At 39.8% G+C, this 18,317-nt stretch overlaps 1 protein-coding gene and 1 non-coding gene across 3 annotated transcripts in view; one reads left to right on the top strand and one right to left on the bottom strand.

The window, feature by feature from the left end:
- The first annotated feature begins 11,021 nt into the window (after positions 1-11,021).
- sema3h (sema domain, immunoglobulin domain (Ig), short basic domain, secreted, (semaphorin) 3H) overlaps positions 11,022-18,317 on the top strand; it is a 64,759-nt gene continuing 57,463 nt past the window's right edge. For both annotated transcript variants that reach the window (XM_065961323.1, XM_065961322.1), the window contains exon 1: positions 11,022-11,613. In XM_065961323.1, the coding sequence (XP_065817395.1) occupies positions 11,505-11,613 (109 nt within the window). In that variant the 5' untranslated portion in view covers positions 11,022-11,504. The remainder of the gene's footprint in view (positions 11,614-18,317) is intronic.
- Positions 16,947-17,019, bottom strand: trnar-ccu (transfer RNA arginine (anticodon CCU)). The gene has a single exon. It is a non-coding gene; the product is annotated as a tRNA-Arg (tRNA).

Below are 18,317 nucleotides of genomic sequence, written 5' to 3'. Positions count from 1 at the left end.
TGTGTCCCTAGTCTGTCTACAAACAATCCATTTATTAGAAAAGTCCATCATCTCCATCTTTGGTCTGCTCCACTTTCAGTAACTGTGCTCAAACAGGCCGTATGGAGATTTTCCACCGATTATTATTTGGACCATAAAAGTCCCCTTTTTGATTGGATGAGAGTCCATCCAGAGTCATCCAATCATAAGGCCCAGTAGACAACATGAGGAATGGTTCACAGAGTCATCCACACCCACAATATCACTAAGTGTAAGAGATGATTTTGAAGGTAAAAAAAACCCCAAAACTGCATATTTATAATAAACTGACACTGTAACAGGAAGTAATTAAGTAGTTAATAATAAGACATGGTCACTATTATTCATTCCTCCATATTCAAGAGGTTTTGCTGCTTCTGGCCAGTAGCCAGTGGCTAGCAAATGTTAGCTTGTGTTATGTTCCCTTTGCTAATTTCCATGGTTTGTTAGGTAAGTATGTTTTGTTTTACTGTCCTACAAGTGTTTCAATAGTTATATCACAAACTTAAAACAAGAGGTTCACACATAAGATAAATGGAAACTAAATGTGTCATGTTATCTTGCAACTTCTGTAGTATCACTTTGAAAAGAGAGAGAGAGAACTCATATTTCTATTGTTATAAAGTTACATTTAAACAAAGGTATAATACTTTTACTGGGAGGATTGCAGGTTGAAAGGCAGAAAGCACAAAGAGAGAAGCCAGCAGCCTTGCTGTGAGGCCTCTGCATGCTGCAGAGGGAACAGAGTGAGTGGGATGTTGGGGTGAGGTGAATTCAGCATGTGTGGGATGATGCTGGAGTATGGAGAAGCTGCAAGTGTATGGTTGCTCTATAACCAACAGATAAAAAGACTAGTTGTGTAAGCCAGTGCGGAGGAGTGGAAACCTAGGAATAAAAACGGATGAATGTAGGAGCAGGATGATGATTATACAGAGCATTCATTTATCATTTTCCTATAAAACAAGCTTCAATGCTCTACATGCAGCACAGATCTAAAGTTTTTCAATCAGACTGGCATAATGAAGTCACAGTTGTTTTTTGACAGATTGGACCAAATGGGACAAAAGGAGGATATTCTACCCAATTCAACATTGATGTCCTTTAATGCAGTTTTTTTTAACAGAGAAAGAAAGGACTGAATACAACTGTCAACATATTGGATCCATGGGAAGGACAAAATAACAGAAAAAAAATAAAACATCCAATTTAAGACAATATATTTGATATAAGGAGAGAAAAAAACTACCAACATAAAACTGTAGGGTTAACAAAGACAGGTAAAGTACAATTTTGGATAAAATGTAAACTAAGAGATATAGTAGTTTGGCTATTCAAAATAAAAACAAATAATCAGGGGCACTTTAATTTTCTAAAGTGAAGATCTCAAGATCGTACAACTTCAAGCCTATACATTTTCCAGCTTTCCAGTTGGCATTGTTTCCATTGCTTACCACTCAGATCACAGGTCAAACTCTAGTTTCCACCTTATTACATCAGAGCTGTGCACAGAGTGACCTTTGGGCAGTATGATAAGAGGAGGAGAAGGGGGGATAAGTAGGTAGGCTATAGAAAATGGAAGGATGGATGGTGGGAGGAATTGGCCTCTAATAGTGGCTTATAAAAGGTACTGTGGGTGGATGAGAGAGGAAACACAAAGTCAGCTTGTGATTTCCTGACTGAAAATGACACCTTGTGAAAGCAGAGCATGTTTTACCTTTCCTGTAAAATACTAGACCATCAGCTAGATCAGTGTCAGTCTACTGGCCTCCTAGCTCATTGCATGCATTTTTCTTCCATGTTACATAGAATGCTCTTTGGAAGTGACGGGTATATACAGCCCTTTTATTGATCACTTGAACCCAACATGTTGGCTTAATGCGTCTGCTGTTGTCCCCCACACTGCTTCACTTGGACAAAGCTACATTAAAAGGGTGTAGAAACGTTACAACAAACAGACTAGATACATATCTGTCCACAGCTGGTGGCAAAAATAGCCTATACGTCTTAACATTTGCCACCTTTGTTACAGAAACATCACAGGGTACAAGTTCATTACTATAGGTTGTTAAAAAAAACATTACTTCATCTGCCCATTGCAACTTCAATGCTCAGCTAGGGGAAATGACTGTGCTCTCTGGAGACACTCAGAACGAAACCAGAGTGCAAAAGGAAGGAAGGAAGCTCGTCACTGCCTCCTCCACCCAAAACTGGTGGCCGGGCAATAATGTAAGACACATCGCCGCCTCTGGTGCAACACTTCTAGAGGAATGAGCAAGAGGGAGGCTGCTGCTGCTGCTGCGGGTAGCGAGCCTGCCTTCTTTCTCCGCCTCTCTTTCTGCTCCTCCGGCTGCCGGCCGGAGCGAAGTAGCGCCCAGCGCAGCTGAACCGCCGCCTTTATATACCTAGCTATTTTTAGCCCCTCGCGAGCCCACTATATTTAACCAATATGAGCTCATCGCCCGCCCGCCCCGTCCAATGGGAAGAGAGGAAGAGGATGGGAGTTGTCCAATGGGAGGGAGCGACATGAGAAAGGGGAGCGAGTTAAACAAGAGCCTATCGACTGAAGTGAAACAGGCAGCGAGCAGGAGAGGAAGGGACGAGGATAGGAAGACAGACATCTCACTCTCCCGCCTTTTAAGAGTACCACATTTTCAGTTTGAAGAAACAGTCTTTGTGTTTTTCAACAGTCTCATAGGCTATTTTGAATTTGCTAGCTGGAATTGTAAACATAAACAGCTTTTTAAAAGGTGGCAATATATATCAACATTAATGGACAGGCAATAAAAACAATAACAATCACTTTTTTGGTTTCGTATAACCTATTTTATTTTTTTACATTATACTCCATTGCTATATTCTGCCATAGGTAAGCTATGGTCATTCCCTCTGGTTGTCTGCACTTGTAAGCCGTGTTTCTTTGCATAGTCTGCCTGGTCTGTTTGGTTCAGATCGGTTCAGATACTTTGAAGTTAAAGGTCATGAAAGGTGACGAGTCTGTCCCCGCTTCAAAGGTAGCTCCTACAAGGGGCCTGAATTTCTATGACATAGCCTGACCAAATGTTTGTCTACTTTTCCCACTCAGTATAAATGTGGCCATCTCCAAAGGTTAATTCAAGATTTTTTTTTTGTTGGGTAAGGCCTTTGTATTCCCACCAAAATGAATTCTATTTTTTTATGGGAGACCTAGAATACAATTACTCAACCTTCTGTCACATGGGATCTTATTTCAAGTAAACTTCATTGAATTTTGACCAGTTTGTGAAAAAAACCCTTACATGGCAAGATCAGAGGGATCCAGAAAACATACTGATCCAGTTGTTTTTTTTTACCTCTAGACATAGCCTATAACTGTACCTTTTACCAACAACTGTGATGTCCCAAAGCAGCACCATATTATTAAAATATATAATAAAATTTAGATCACTTACAAAAGTAGACCATTTGTATTAGCTCCTGCTTTTGTTAGGCATATTATAACCAGAATTAGGCCAGTACATTAACATTGCTTCTTACAGTTAGTGTGTTGCATGGTGTTAAAATGACACGTTTTTGTTTACAGCATTCTTTAAGGAACTGACATCAACTTGCAAGACATCAACAAGCCCACAAAGTTGCAGTTGTCAAAGTTGTGAGAGCTGATGTGTGATCCCAGTTTTAGAGAAAAAAATCCACCATTGGTAAACATATGGTGTGACAAAGTACATTATAACAAATGATCAAAGTGGTGTTTAAAATAAGACTTTTATCCTCATTATACATTTAACATTGGTCTCAAACAAAAGTGAGTAGAATCATGGTTTGGATAAAAGCCCTGTGCTGGAGGGACACTAAAAGCATAGGCTACATAGGCTTACAAACATTTTTCCATAAGAATTGTTACATTTCTTTTTTCAGAGGAGAGAGGAGATATTGCTGATATTGTTTCAGAAGAGTGGGCCTTTAAAGACTATTTTATAATTACTTAATGTGTGTTGATAATTTATAGGCCTACACAACTTTGATGTAAGACTTGATCATTTGTGATTAGACGCTTGGAAGAAAATAAAACTGGCCCTCAGGTCTACTGTAGCTACTGTCTGTATGCTGGTTAACTGCATTTAGGGCACAGCGAGAGGTAACTCTGTAAAAAGCCAACTGCTCATAGACTGATTTTTGAAATAGACGATCTTTGATGATGACTTTGGAGCTTTGGAGTGGTTGGACCGACTGCCCTGCCCCTGTCTGATGTGTAATATTTTGCTATGACTTTGGCCGTGACAAGGATTGCCCCGTGATTGTGAGTCATCCGTACACCCACCTATTCAGTTGTTTACCTTAGTTTTATTTTTAGCTTTTTCGAACCGAAACACGACGCCCAATTACCCATCAGTCTGTTTCTGGTGGGACAAGGTTAGAGGCTTTCAACATGACACATTCCCCCTCCCCCTTCAAAACTCAAAGTTACTGAGTTGTGTTCCCCCGCGTTAACAGAATAAACACATGCCATTAAGCTTCCAAACTTTGATAACTTTAGGCGTAATGTTCTTATTTTATTGTAAACGTAGCCTACTGGCTAGCCATACAGTTTGGCACTAAGCGCGTTCCCGACAGCCGCGCCCCCATACAAAAGGTTCCAACACATCATGGCGGGAGCGCGCAGGACGGTCAGACCCACTCCCTTCCTATTACCTACTCCACCCCGGCATAAACCCCAACACATGTGTAAAAAAAAAAAAAAAATCATTCAAACTTCTCAAGAAGTCTAATAAGAATAAAGCATTATAATAATAATCAATTCTTCAACGCAATGCACATGCCTAAATTAATTGATTTAGCAATTTACGCCACCGAAGTATTACTCTAAGCCTATAGGCCTAATTTTAGTTACAAAAGTTGCACTGACCATGGAAGAGAATGACATATTAATTCAAATGTACGCGCAATATAGTCACTAAGACCCACAAACTAATATTATACTGGCTAGATTTGGGTGATTGTTTTGCTGAAAACCTAATTAGTCTACAATTGTGTGACAGTTTGAATACACTTCAACATTTAATAGCGTTCTGTACTGGGTTTATTTATGTTTTAAACGTATTAAAAGCATATTCATTATCATACAGAAAATAAATAATCCCCATTTTTCATGTCCAGTTGGCTATGGCCTACTGAATTTGCAATCTCGCACTGACCTCTAGTGGTATAAAGTCGTCAATACATCCTACTTGGGCTTATGAGAATTTATCTGGGCTTCCTCTCTTCATTGACGCTATCACGGTTAGTTTTCAGAGTATCTTGTAAGCGAGGTTTGGTCCTTTTGTGCTGTTTAAGAAAACATTATAATTTGTATACAAATCTCACGTGATTTCAGTGTTTTTCGAACAAGAGACACCCAACTGCGGGAAGAAACGTAAGGTGGCAATAAAGTCCTACCTGTGTGAAGAAACCTTTTATTTCAGGCCATTTTAAAGCCCCTAGTTGGAAAATGAAAGGTGAGGAGCCAATACCTTTAAACAGCTGAATTGAAACAGCTTTGGGCTGCATATCACATAGGAAAGTTTTTACTACCATTTAAGTCATGATGTGCCCAAATCACCACAGGCCCATCTATCAGTCATTACGTTCAGCCACCTCAGTCCTGCCATATAAAGTTTACTATGTGCATAAAATCCAGGACATCTCCATGGACAAGGATTCGATTTAGGATGGGGTGTAAAGAGCTCAGTGACTTCACACATTGCTCTGTGATAGTATGCCACCTTTGGCACCATTAAATCAGTTCTTAAAATCTTGGCCTTACTAAATCGTCTGTGGTTAATGGTATTGTGAAGTGGAAGCTCCCTACAAGGTTACAACAACCTATCCACATAGTGCTAGGGCATAAAACTCAGAGCAAGGCCAACAACTATTAAAGCTGATATCTCAAATCATCCATCATCTGTTGCATCTCTCACTAAAAAGTTCAAAGTGTCTCATGGAGGTAATCTGCTCACAGACTGTTCATGTGGTGCTACATTTCATTCTTTTTTCATTTCCCAGCACCTGCATATGTTGTGTGCACATGATGTGTGTCTCTAACACATACATGCTTCATCACCATGTTGAAGAATTCCGTCTGACTGGTGTAAAGGGAGCTGCTTATTTACTCAGCAGCAGGTGGTCTTTTTTTTTTAGTGCCTTTAGGCAGACAGGACGGATTTATTACAGTCCTTCAGCAACAGACACAACATTTGATTTCCTTTTTCCAGAGCATTTCATTTCTTGAAATGTTGAGATGTGAGGAGAATTTCTAAAAGTGTAACAAAAGTGGGGCTGGTGGTGCAGTGGTTAGTGCACGCGCCCCATGTATGGAGGCTGTAGTCCTCAAAGCAGGCGACCCAGGTTCAAATCCAGCCTGTGGCTCCTTTCCCGTATGTCATTCCCCACTCTCTCCCTCTTCCTGATTTCCAACTCTATCCACTGTCCTATCTCTTGAATAAAGGCACAAAAAGCCCCAAAAAAAGAAAAAAAAGAAAGTGCATTCATTATGAATTATTCTACAAGATACAATCCAACTTTGTGGCAGCAGTTTGATGAAGGCCCTTTGCTTTGCAAGCATGACTATGCTTCTGTGCACAAAGCTTGGCATTTGAAGAGCCCTGATCACAACCCCATTAAATGCCATTTAAAGGAATCAGTAAGTCTTTTGGCGGCTTTCTGATCTAACTAAGTGCTTGACCACACAATTGCTCTTTTGATTGAACCGGCACAAATTGCCATAGATGCCCTCCAAGTTGCTGCTAATGGGGGAAGATTTCTAAATTGGTATCAGTTGTTTTAGAACGCAATGTGTACAACCCTCATCATATAGGTGGGATGGACAGGTGCTCATTGACTTTTGGTTGTACGATTTGCAATGTGAATTAGTGACATTAGGGTCCATGTCAGCCGAAAAAGGGGACCTGAATCTCATGAATCCAATCAAACTGAACAACAAAGTGACAATGTGTGCTCATTAAATGCTCTATTCTCACTCAATCCATGGAAGACTGGGTATGTGCAGGAGTAAATGGGTGTAATTGTGTGTGTCTATGTGGTTTTGCAGACAATAGCAGCGGTAAGATCTGATGGCATTAATGATCAGAGCAGACAGAGCCCAGACACTAATTGACTAATTGACGTCACTTGTCAAGAGAAATCAGAGGCTTTTTTGTTTAAGTCAGCAGGGAGGTCACGAAGTGTAATTAACAAGCAACTTATTTGGTAAGATTGGCGAGGACCTTCTAATTATCCTTTCTAAAGGACACTTTGGAAGGTTGTAAGTCAGTTGTGTTTCTGGAGCAGAAAGTGACAAAACTGAGTTTCATCAATGGCTGCCTGACTTCTCCATTGTTTGCCCTTTGAATGTAATGCAAGAGGCAACCAAGCAACATGGATCCCTTTTTGTTCTGTGGGCCATTGATCTGTACCACCTCAGGACATTCTGCTTCTATTTTAGTACTTGTGAAAGGCTAACTGGTAAACATTTATGTTTAGCTGTGTGGTATAGGTCATGATGGTTTCTTACACAGCTACTGATTCTATTGCAGCCCTTAGCTTGTAAATCAGTTTTGACTCATTGACTCACATGTCCAAGTGATGACAGTCACTTCCATTTTTGTATGCTTTCCTAATGCAGAAGAATGATTGCAAAATGCCAAACCATCGAACTTGTAACCGTTACACTTCAAATGTTCTTAATAAGCAGAATTCAAACAAGAAAGGAGACAGGAATATTCTTAAAGAACATCAGTATCTTGAAGTTCTGTTGTTCAGGATTTAGTGATACTTTTTATGTTTCCATTTTGTTTCAAATTTGCACGAGAACTGGCATGGGTGGTAAGTGTTGGCAGTGATAAGTCAAGTTTACTTTATATAGCACATTAAGAAACCAATAGACCAGACTGAAAGTTTTGAGTCAATGCAGATGGTCAAATCTGCCTTAAATAACACATACAAGATATATACATATATCTATATATATAGATATATACATATATCTATATATATATATATATATATATATATATATATATATATATATTGTAATAAAATGAAATAACAAAGAGCCAACAAGAAAGCAGAAAGGTTCTGAAAATTAACTTGGAAATATGTTAAGAGTGGATGTATGAAAAAAATCACGGGGAAACTGAAAGAGAAAATAGGTTTGCCATTGAATTTGATCCTCACACCAAGAGCAGGACTTAATGGTAAATGGACTTTAACTTCCACCTGCTGGAGGTGTGACATGTGGTGTATATGTCACACCTCCACATTCACATTCACACCCTTTCACACACTGATGGTAGTGGTCACTATGTAGCATCATCCATCAGAAGTAACTAATCCCATTCATACAACACCACTGAAGCAGCAGGCACAATTCAGATTTAAGAGTCTTGCTCAAGGACACATCAGACATGTTGACCAGCTGGGGATCAAACCCTTGATTTTCTGGTTGAGAGGCCACAACTCTACCAACTGAGCCACAGCCCCTCGGATCAGAGGGAAGACTTTTCCAGAACATGGAGTTAAAGTGATGACACCATTGGTTTTTAAGTATGTTCTGTGAGGATGACCTGAAAGACCTTTGGTCTGCTCAGTAATTGGCATCATCTTTTGTTGGTTCGACCGTTTTCAATTGTTGCTGCTTTTGTTGATGCTTAAACTGGTGAGGAGCTCGGACACGATTAGACATCGACCCAAACACGATTAAATCTTGTTTGTTTTTATTTAACTAAAGAGAATTCCTCATCATCCACTATCTGTCTTGATGTCATTTAGTCAGTCAAAAACAAGTTGTTCAGTAAGCAGGCACTGCTGATACCAGTATCACTTATGTACAGTTTTGTCTCATTCACATACGATACGCAAGTTATATTAAAGATAAAGTAAAGGGGTAGCATGTGGAATGGAAATAAAAAGACTGATATTAAGCTGGGATGGTGGTGGTGAGGGTGGTGGTGAGGGTATTATCAGACATAGTTCCCTCTACAGGAAAGTCATCAACATCAATATTCAAAACAAAATGGGACATATCTATGCTGTTTTTATTGACAGGTGATGCTGGATTCAGTATTAGGCCACAAGAGGAACACCACAGCAATGACAGGTAAGAAGGGAAAGACCGGTACTTAGACCAACACAATGAATGGTGGTAATAATAATAAAGTTTATGATAATGGCAAAAAGGATGGTTACAATAAAACGTCTTTATGAGATTTAGCGCCAAAAACACACCATCTTAATGTGAAAACTAAAGTCTTTCAGCATTTTAAAGGTTGATTTTTATGCCTTTATTTAGAGACAGGACAGTGGATAGAGTCCGATATCAGGGACAGAGAGCGAGAGAGAGAGAGTGTGGGGAATGATGTGGGAAAGGAGCCACTGTTCAGGCTTGAATCCGAGCCGCCTGCTTGGAGGACTACATCCTCCGTACATGAGGCCAAGCACTCACCAAGACGACACCAACCGCGTTTACAGTTCAATTTGAATAAAAAATAGAGCCTGACCGATTATTTTGCCAGCCGATAACATTGGTCGATATTAGCATGTCCAGTGATTATCAGTATCGGCTAATTTTATTGCAAATATGTGCCGATATTACTAGATGTATTTACCAGTTAAATAGCATTTCATTTGAGTTTAATTGTATTACACTGGTAGTTCTCTTTCTGGCTGTCACCAGCAGAGGGTGCTATATGGATTACAACAAGCAATATCAGTCTGCAGAGTGTCAAGCTGTGATCTACGAACATGTGCAGTTACTTACCAGTTGAGTGACCATCTTTTCTTCTTTATACATTTTTCCAACAAGTATTTTGATAACTGCATTTAAGGGATCAATGCAATAAATGTGTATCTCTAAATCTAGCTCTACAGATCGAGCATAGATCTAAGAAAAGATATCGACCGATATATCGGTATCAGATTTTTTCTCTCCCCAATATCAATATCGATATCAGCCCCAAAAAACGCTTTTTGGTCTGGCCCTACTCAAAACATGAGATTTACAACAATTATGATATTTAATTTCCATCCTAAACCAGACTTGTAAATCCAATGAATAATTATCCACTAAAAATATGTAAGGTTTTAGCTAATACCAGATTATAGGATATCTCCTCATATCTTTCAAATTCTGGCTCATATTAAGAGAAGAAAAAACTCAATAGCAAACAAGTGTGGAGAATAAATCATTTAGGAATCTGAGATCTTCGGAGGGAATATATACTTATTCATTTGCACGCAACCTAAATTAATTATTTATCTTGGGGAATGAATAAATTGTCCCCGCTGGCCTGTGATTGAACTGGAGCTGGTGAAAAATTCAGCCGCCGCCTCTGCCGAACCCCAGTGAGCGTCTATTTAATGAAAACAACCGAACAAGAAAGAGAACCCGGGATTTAATGATTGCATTTGGGATGGGAGTGGAAATGGAAGAAATAATGAGAGAGAGGGAAGAAACTCAGGATGAGACTCAGGTTTGTGTTTTTAGAACTGATGTTTAGATTTAACTTTTAAAACACTTTTTACAGATCTCTTTATTTGTTTCATACCGGTTATGTCTACATGTGCATTTGTGCACTCAAGTTTACCTGTAGAGATGTACAGAAAAACTTTCCTACTTGTTGCTCATTGAATTCTCTTGATAATCATGGTTTGCTTTTGCTTTTTTTTCTTTAGCTTTTTTTATTAATCAGAGGAAATGAAAAGAAATAGCTGGAAGATTAAGCCAATTGGGAAAAAGAGGGCTAGAGAGGAAGTGAGTGAGAGAAACTGAGAAAATTAGAGTGAGAGGAATGGGAATACAGATGAAAGTTGATTTTGTCCCTCTCATTTCCACTTTAACTAAGTTTTCCTGGAGTCCTGAATAGGCGTGCATGCCTGCAGTCGGGTGTGTGCAGGGTGGCCACAATGATTGGGAATCCTTCTTCCTCCGCCTCCCTGAGAGAGAGAGAGAGAGAGAGAGAGAGAGAGAGAGAGAGAGAGAGAGAGAGAGAGAGAGTAGTCACACGCGGAGAAGAGCGGGACGAGAGAAAGAACAGAAGAGAGCTGTCAAGCTGCGAGGGAGCAGCGGAGAGACGTCTTAGTTTTTTTTCCTGGAATACATTTCCCCGTCCATCTCTGAAGCCCACACACACACACACACACACATACTCACACACTCTCTTGTAGACACACAGACACAAAGATATGAAACACACAAACACACAGACGGTAAAGTGTGTGTGAGTGCTTCTGTTACTCTCTTACAAGGAGCGCTGAATTATTTTCAGGACCTGGACTCTTTGGAGCCTGACTCACTTGGACTGTATGAGTGTATTCAGCATCTTTGTGACTCGGACTTGAACTCAAACTGGATTCAAAGAGTGCAACACTTTGGACTTGTATCAGCACATCACCTGAATGAATCACTGAGATTTTGACAGAAGCTGTATTGACTCTTGTGAGTTGCGGAGAATTTAACTGACGCGGTGTCTGTGCTCATGAGGAGGATGTATTGGCCGGTGACAGCGGTCCTGCTGGCCCACCTCGGGGCCACCTTAACAGGGGCGTGGAGAGCATCACAACCAAGACTGCAGTTCACACACGCCGGTAAGATTAGCTTCTTTTCTTTATTCTACTGTTGTTAATGTTTCAAGTATTGCTCCACTCTCGCCTTCTTACATCTGTTGTGCTTTTCTTCTTCACACACACACACACACACACACACACACACACACACACACACACACACACACACACACACCCAAAGGAAGTGACAAGAATCATGCCCCTCTTCTCATTATTCACTTTTTCTTGTTCCTCTTCTATTGTTGCCCACACACTGCCTGGAGATAATGTGAGGAACAAATTATACCTTTGCCTTTTGCTCCCTCTTCATGTCTACCTTTTTGTTTCTCTCTGACACCGCCTCACTTTCTCCAGCTCTGCAATCAACTCTAAAAAAATTAATTTTCCTCCAGTCGTCAAGTTTCCCTGCCCACCACCACCAGCACACATTCTCCTCTCTCTCTCGCTGTGCTCTTTTTCAGAAGTAGCATAATGTGTGTGGTTATCTTTTCACACCAACACTGTCATAATGTCAGAAGCTGTATTGCTAAAGTCAGCATTCAGAAATGGATGGAGCACATAACTGTAAGGGCGACTGTTAAGTGTATAAGACAACTTATTGGAAAATGTTTCTTCCTTTTTCCATCATCTCTCTTAGATGTGATAACATTTTACTCAGCCTTGGTAATCACTGACATTTGGAAACAAGGTGACGTCTATACAACAATGTCAGACGAGGCAAAGTAACACAAGAAGACAGTTTGTGAACAGGCCAACACACAGGCCAACCTGTTACTTATTTCTTCTTATTAGACTGGAAAACTATGTGCAAACACCATTAGACCAAGTAGAGTAGGGCAGAATTGAACAAGGAGGCTTGTCTGTATAGATGGATGTTGAGTTTAGATAAGCACTTAATTATTCATCTTTTTTTTTTTCCGTTTACCCTGAAAAACTTCCTCAGACTTCTCAAGTTCTTTGCCCTGAACTTTTTTTTTTAGAGATTTAGATGTTTTTTCCAGATCCTAAGTCTTGACTTGGTGAGTACAACATTATCATTATAGATAAATGGACAAAAATAAGAATTTTGTTGTGAAAAAATTAAATAATGTACAATTTTTTAAAATTGGTTAAAATTAAGGCCAGACCGATATGGGAGTTTTTGGGGCCGATACCGATATATAAGGAAGAGAACAAAAATCTGATAGCGATATATCGGCCGATATCTTTCTTAGATCTATGTTCGATCTGTAGAGATAGATATAGATAAATATACATTTATTTTGTTGATCCCTCAAATGCAGTTATAAACACTTGTGGAAGAGATAATGAAGACAAGATGGTCATTCAACAAGAGAGTAACTGCGCATGTACGTGTATCACAGCTTGACACTCTGGAGAGTGATAATGCTTTTTGTAATCCATGTAGCACCCTCTGCTGGTGAAAGAGAACTGCTTGTTTATTATAACATTACTCAAATTAAATGCTATTTGACTGGTGAATAAATCTAGTAGTAACAGCACATAACTGCGATAAAGATTAGCCGATACCGATAGACACTGGATATGCTAATATTGGCCGATATTATCAGCTGGCTGATAAAATGGTTATCATTAGTTAACATTTTTATTGTCAGTGTTTTTAATATCAATGCATGCAATCCAAATCAGATAAAAAAACACTCTTATATTGGGAAGACTTCACATGAGGCTATGTTTTTGCCCCGAGATGTGTTTTCTGTGAAATTAAAATCTTTTGTAAACATTTATCAAGCTTCATTTAGGCCTCACTTCCGCAGGCAGACTCCCTGTCACAAAGTGACTGCCCGACAGCAAAACCGCCCTGTCAGGATTCAAAATCAATAGTCCATGTGTGTAAGCCTCAGTTGTGGCCAACAAAGAAATGATTATCTGATGGCAGAAATCCCAGATCCTCATCACCACCAAATTAATTTTGCTCTGGCCCTGGGCCAATCAGTGCACCGCAGTAAAATCCATGCAGCGGTTGGTAGAGGAAAAACCTGCAGAAAGATACGCAATGTTTCTCCTTTTCAAGTACAATATGTAATCACAGCTGACTTGTGAATTGGTATTATCATGTATTTCTTCTGCCTGTTGCTTCGTGAACTTGTTAATAGCCACCGTGCAGCATGTTGCATGAACACATGCTGGATCAACATGCAAGCGTTGAACAAGGATCGCAGTAAATCCTGCTATTGTGATTATGTATGGTTGAGTTTGGAGGCGAGGGTCCTCTGAGAGACTGAGGAGGCGCTGCATGAACTGCTAATAGTTGTTGGTGTTTGTTATAACGCTGTGGGAAAATCCATGCAGTGGGGAAAATACTGACAAATTGATGGACGCTGTATGTGACGCTCTCTGAGATGTAGTGAGCCATTAAACCCTGTCAGTCTCAACAAACACATTTGAACTATGTGTTTGGTGTTTTGTTGCAATGAGACAGCAGACATCTGCACCGTATAATTAACACAGGAGTCGAGATTCTTTCTTTTACGTTCTCAGCTCTAGTTACATCAAACTCAAATGAAAAGCTTTTGAGTTTAGTTACAGTGAGATAAACTCTTCTCCCTTTAATCATGTTTACCAGACACACTGTAGAATAAGAAACCAACCGATTACACATTCTTACATAAGCCGGAACACAAAGGGTTTGTGAAGTAGATGTGATAAGGCTGAAGTCGACCAATCGTGACCTAGAAAGTAGAGAGAGAGAGAGAGAGAGAGAGAGAGAGAGAGAGAGAGAGAACCTTGTTGGATTCTCCCAGGTGGGAATCTAGCTCTAATGAAATCTGAATGTGGAAATGTAAAGCACTTCTCAAGTAGCTGGGAGTGTGTGTGTGTGTGTGTGTGTGTGTGTGTGTGTGTGTGTGTGTGTGTGCGTGCGTGCGTGTGTGTGTCTGTATGTCCTTGACAATGTATGTGTATGTGGTTGAAAGCGCTTGAATGAATTGCTGCATAAGTGCGTTTTTCTGTTTAACTCACTTTAAAGATGAAGCGTGTGTGTGTGTGTGTGTGTGTGTGTGTGTGTGTGTGTGTGTGTGTGTGTGTGTGTGTGTGTGTGTGTGTGTGTGTGTGTGTGTGTGTGCTTCCAGCATCTCTGCCCACCTCAGTCTTTGTTGTGTGTTCTGCTAATGTGAATCATCACGTCTTTAAACAACAGGTTTTAGTTCTGTGTGTGTGTGATTTATTTTTACATCATAGAGAGAGATCAAACACAAAAATAAAATGTGTGATGTTTGTCCACCGTCCTATTTGTTCCTTTTTTTTCTCTATCTCTCTGTGGGAGCTCCATGCAGTGGTCAGTTCCCTTCTCATCCCCACACAGAGGGTTTTTTGTCTCAGACAGTGGGAGATTTTTTTTCTTCTGTGAAACTGCTGTAATTACAAGAAGATTTCAGTTCAACTTAAACACTTTGACATACGGGGGTTGTTTGTCCGTTTAGAGAACCTGTACATTTCCCCCCCCCTTCATCTATTAAGCTCACAACTCATTGATAATCCACTCATCGGACATTGTAGTGACGGTTTTCAACCCATTTCTGCAGAAAAGTGGATCATATAAAAGCTGTGTATCGCAAACCCAACATGTCCCAGTGATCAAAGTGATGATGCAGAAAAAATAAGGATGGATTATTCAAAATCTACCTGATATCAGACGAATGTCAGAAAAAAATGTTAGTATTTTATGAATTCATCAACTCAGCAAACAAAGGAGATACACAGCTGTAAAACTGTTGAAGCGCTGTTTCAATTCCAATGCTAGTCAACCCTCTGAAAAAGATTTTTAAACTCAGAAGAAATTTGGCTGTGCAATGTATACTTCTGCAGACTTAGAACCAATAATTTAGCCGCTTTTATTTCCTCTCCTGGCTGAGAAACCGCTCCAACCACTGTGCTTTTGAAAACTATTTGAAACCACATTCTGAAATCCGTCAAAGTGAAATGAAGCTTTTTGACATGAAAGCTTTCACCTGCCAGCAGCAGAGGACTATTTGATTTCAACCAACAAGCTGAAATGGGAAGTTCCTCGTTATGCTGAAACTGATTTGAGCTATATATACAGATGCTCAAATTGTGTCATGTTAATATAAAGTGCATTCACTGACACTGGGCTGATGTCAGTGAGCACTGCAGAGGACACATGTCCAGGACTATATAATGTCCAACAGAAATAGAGGAGCTGATCACAGCTGAAAGAAAAAGAAACAGTGGTGTGAAAGAGATTACAAAATAATTTAAGGATCCCAGAAAACAAATTCAATCTTTGAAACATTATCTGTTATTTTGAAGGAATGTGTAGTTAACCTAACAAATAACCAATGGATATGAATAGTCCACCCTCTGGACCTGCAGACTGAGATTTCAGTGACATCAAGGCTGCAATGATAAAATGTCCTTCTTGTTTTGTGAGTCAACAATATGAAACTTGTACATGTTGTGTCTGTATTGCAATGAACTGTAGCTCTTTAAATCAGTGAAGTCAGGTGAAGATTATTTTGATTTCTGCTTCTTGTAGTCTGGTTTTATTGATTCTCCTCAGCAGCACGAACAGACTTGACCAATTGTGCCATTTGTGAACAGGCAAACAAGACAATTTTCTGAAAAATGTTCCAGAATTTGAAACACAAAAGCTTTAAAGTACTGACAGAGCTCATCTATTAAGGCTCCCTGTGGGGCTTTTGGACCTATAGTTACTTGTGATCAAGTGGGCTGCTCTTCAGAGCCATAATTCGGCCATCATTTCGGAACCCATTTGCTATTATCTGACAACGATAGGCCTATAACCTCAGAGAGGCTTTCAGAGCTTTCTTTAACTGTTTACATACAGAGAAATTCTGCTCATGACTTTATTTTCTGTGTATTGTCATTCTTTGCAGTTTCTCAAACAACTTGAGAAGGGAGTTGGGATACAATGATAGTTGCATTTGAATGCAAATTTCTTAAAATAGAGATTATTAAAGGTAAATCATATTGAGATGACAGCCAATGGAAGCTGGGATTACATTCAGCTCTTTTTCTGTCCACACAGTATTTTTCTGTGCAGTCAAAAGCTGCTGAAACACTTCTGGGCAGTACTACTTGGACTACAAACAGAAAGGAAAAAGCTTTCAACTCCTAAAATAATTGCTTTGCCTAGAATCTGTTGTTCATAACTACTTTTTACAGTCTTCGAAGGTCTCACTATCAACCGGCAGCAGTAATACCTCTCTCTCTCTTAGTCCAACCTGCTGCCGTAAAGTACTGAGAGCAGTGGTATTTGGTAATCAATTCAGAACACTCCTACCCTGATGTGATGCCATTGAACCATTTTGAACATAGGATAGGAAGATAGGATAGTACTTTGTTGAAAATGTCACCCCAGATGGGACTCGAACCCACAATCCCTGGCTTAGGAGGCCAGTGCCTTATCCATTAGGCCACTGGGGCTTCTGGCATTGCTGTTTTAACATACAATCAGTGACAATGTGAGGAAACACAATGCGAGGCATATTCACAATGCGAGGCATATTCACTGGCTCTCAGTGACACAACAATGAGCCCTGAGGCCGCTGTGCCAGAGAAGAGATGAAAAGAAGGACAAAGAGGACACTGAGCTGTGAAACGTTGACAAATGTCAATTCATTTAAGTGCACAATTTAAGACCTTTCTCTTTTTGTCTTTAGATGGGTTATCAAAACACACTTTACACATAACAATGATTTATCTTGATTTGGCTTTTACCAGGTGAGGAAGGTGTTTCTAACAAGCTGCATAGTGGGAAGTGTAGGATCCATAGTCTTTGGAACTTGAGCCATATCAGGGACTGCAACTCATCGTATCTCAGGCTCATCGGTGCATCCATTTTGACCATTCTATTGACAAATCAGGATGGATGAAGTCCCCCGGCCTGCAACATAACAACTATACACTTAATGTAAAGTAGCTTTAACAGTGACATCTGTCCAAATCATGTTTTCATGTTTTTCTCAAGTACTGCAATGCCTTGTACACTTACTGCAGAACAGTAACAAGTACAAATTGTACATCCTGTTTAATGTTAGAATAAAGTTACAAATAAAAGTAAAACTGGGACACTGTTATGTTTTACTATCTGCTGAATTTATAGCAGCTGTGAACTTTATTCTTGACACGGGTGTAGTGGAAATCTTAGACATCAGAACTGGCCGACTAATCCTGACCATGACGGTCTGACCGAGAGGTCCTCAAACTGTCCGAGAGAATTGTTCTGATTAGTGCAATCGGTCTGACTGACTGACAGGACATCTTCATGTGTCTGAAAAAAAAATCAGCTTTGAATACTTACACACATGCCTGATTACCTCCTAAACCTCAACTTACTTTTAATGACAAAATTATCCAAGTTTTCCAAGAAAACAGGGGGTGGGCTAAACACACGCACGCACGCACGCACGCACGCACGCACGCACGCACGCACAACAGTGTAATGTGTCCATTATCCGAGCCTTTAAGTGGACATTTGCGATTTTCTTGACGATAAAGATACCATCTCTGTACTACACAGATTAGCACACCAAAACACATACACACATTCATGCAAATACACAAACACAAACACATAGGAAGGCATTTTCATGAAAACAGTTGCTTAAACATGCCAGCTAGCAAACGACAAATAGAAATAATGAACTGATGGCATAGGATGCTCCACATTAAAGAACACACTAAAATGAAAAGGCAGTCACACAAGCACAAACCAGAGGCTG

Source organism: Labrus bergylta, chromosome 12 (assembly GCF_963930695.1).
Source record: "Labrus bergylta chromosome 12, fLabBer1.1, whole genome shotgun sequence".
NCBI classification, from domain to species: domain Eukaryota; kingdom Metazoa; phylum Chordata; class Actinopteri; order Labriformes; family Labridae; genus Labrus; species Labrus bergylta.
This window is presented reverse-complemented; position numbering and strand designations above follow the sequence as displayed.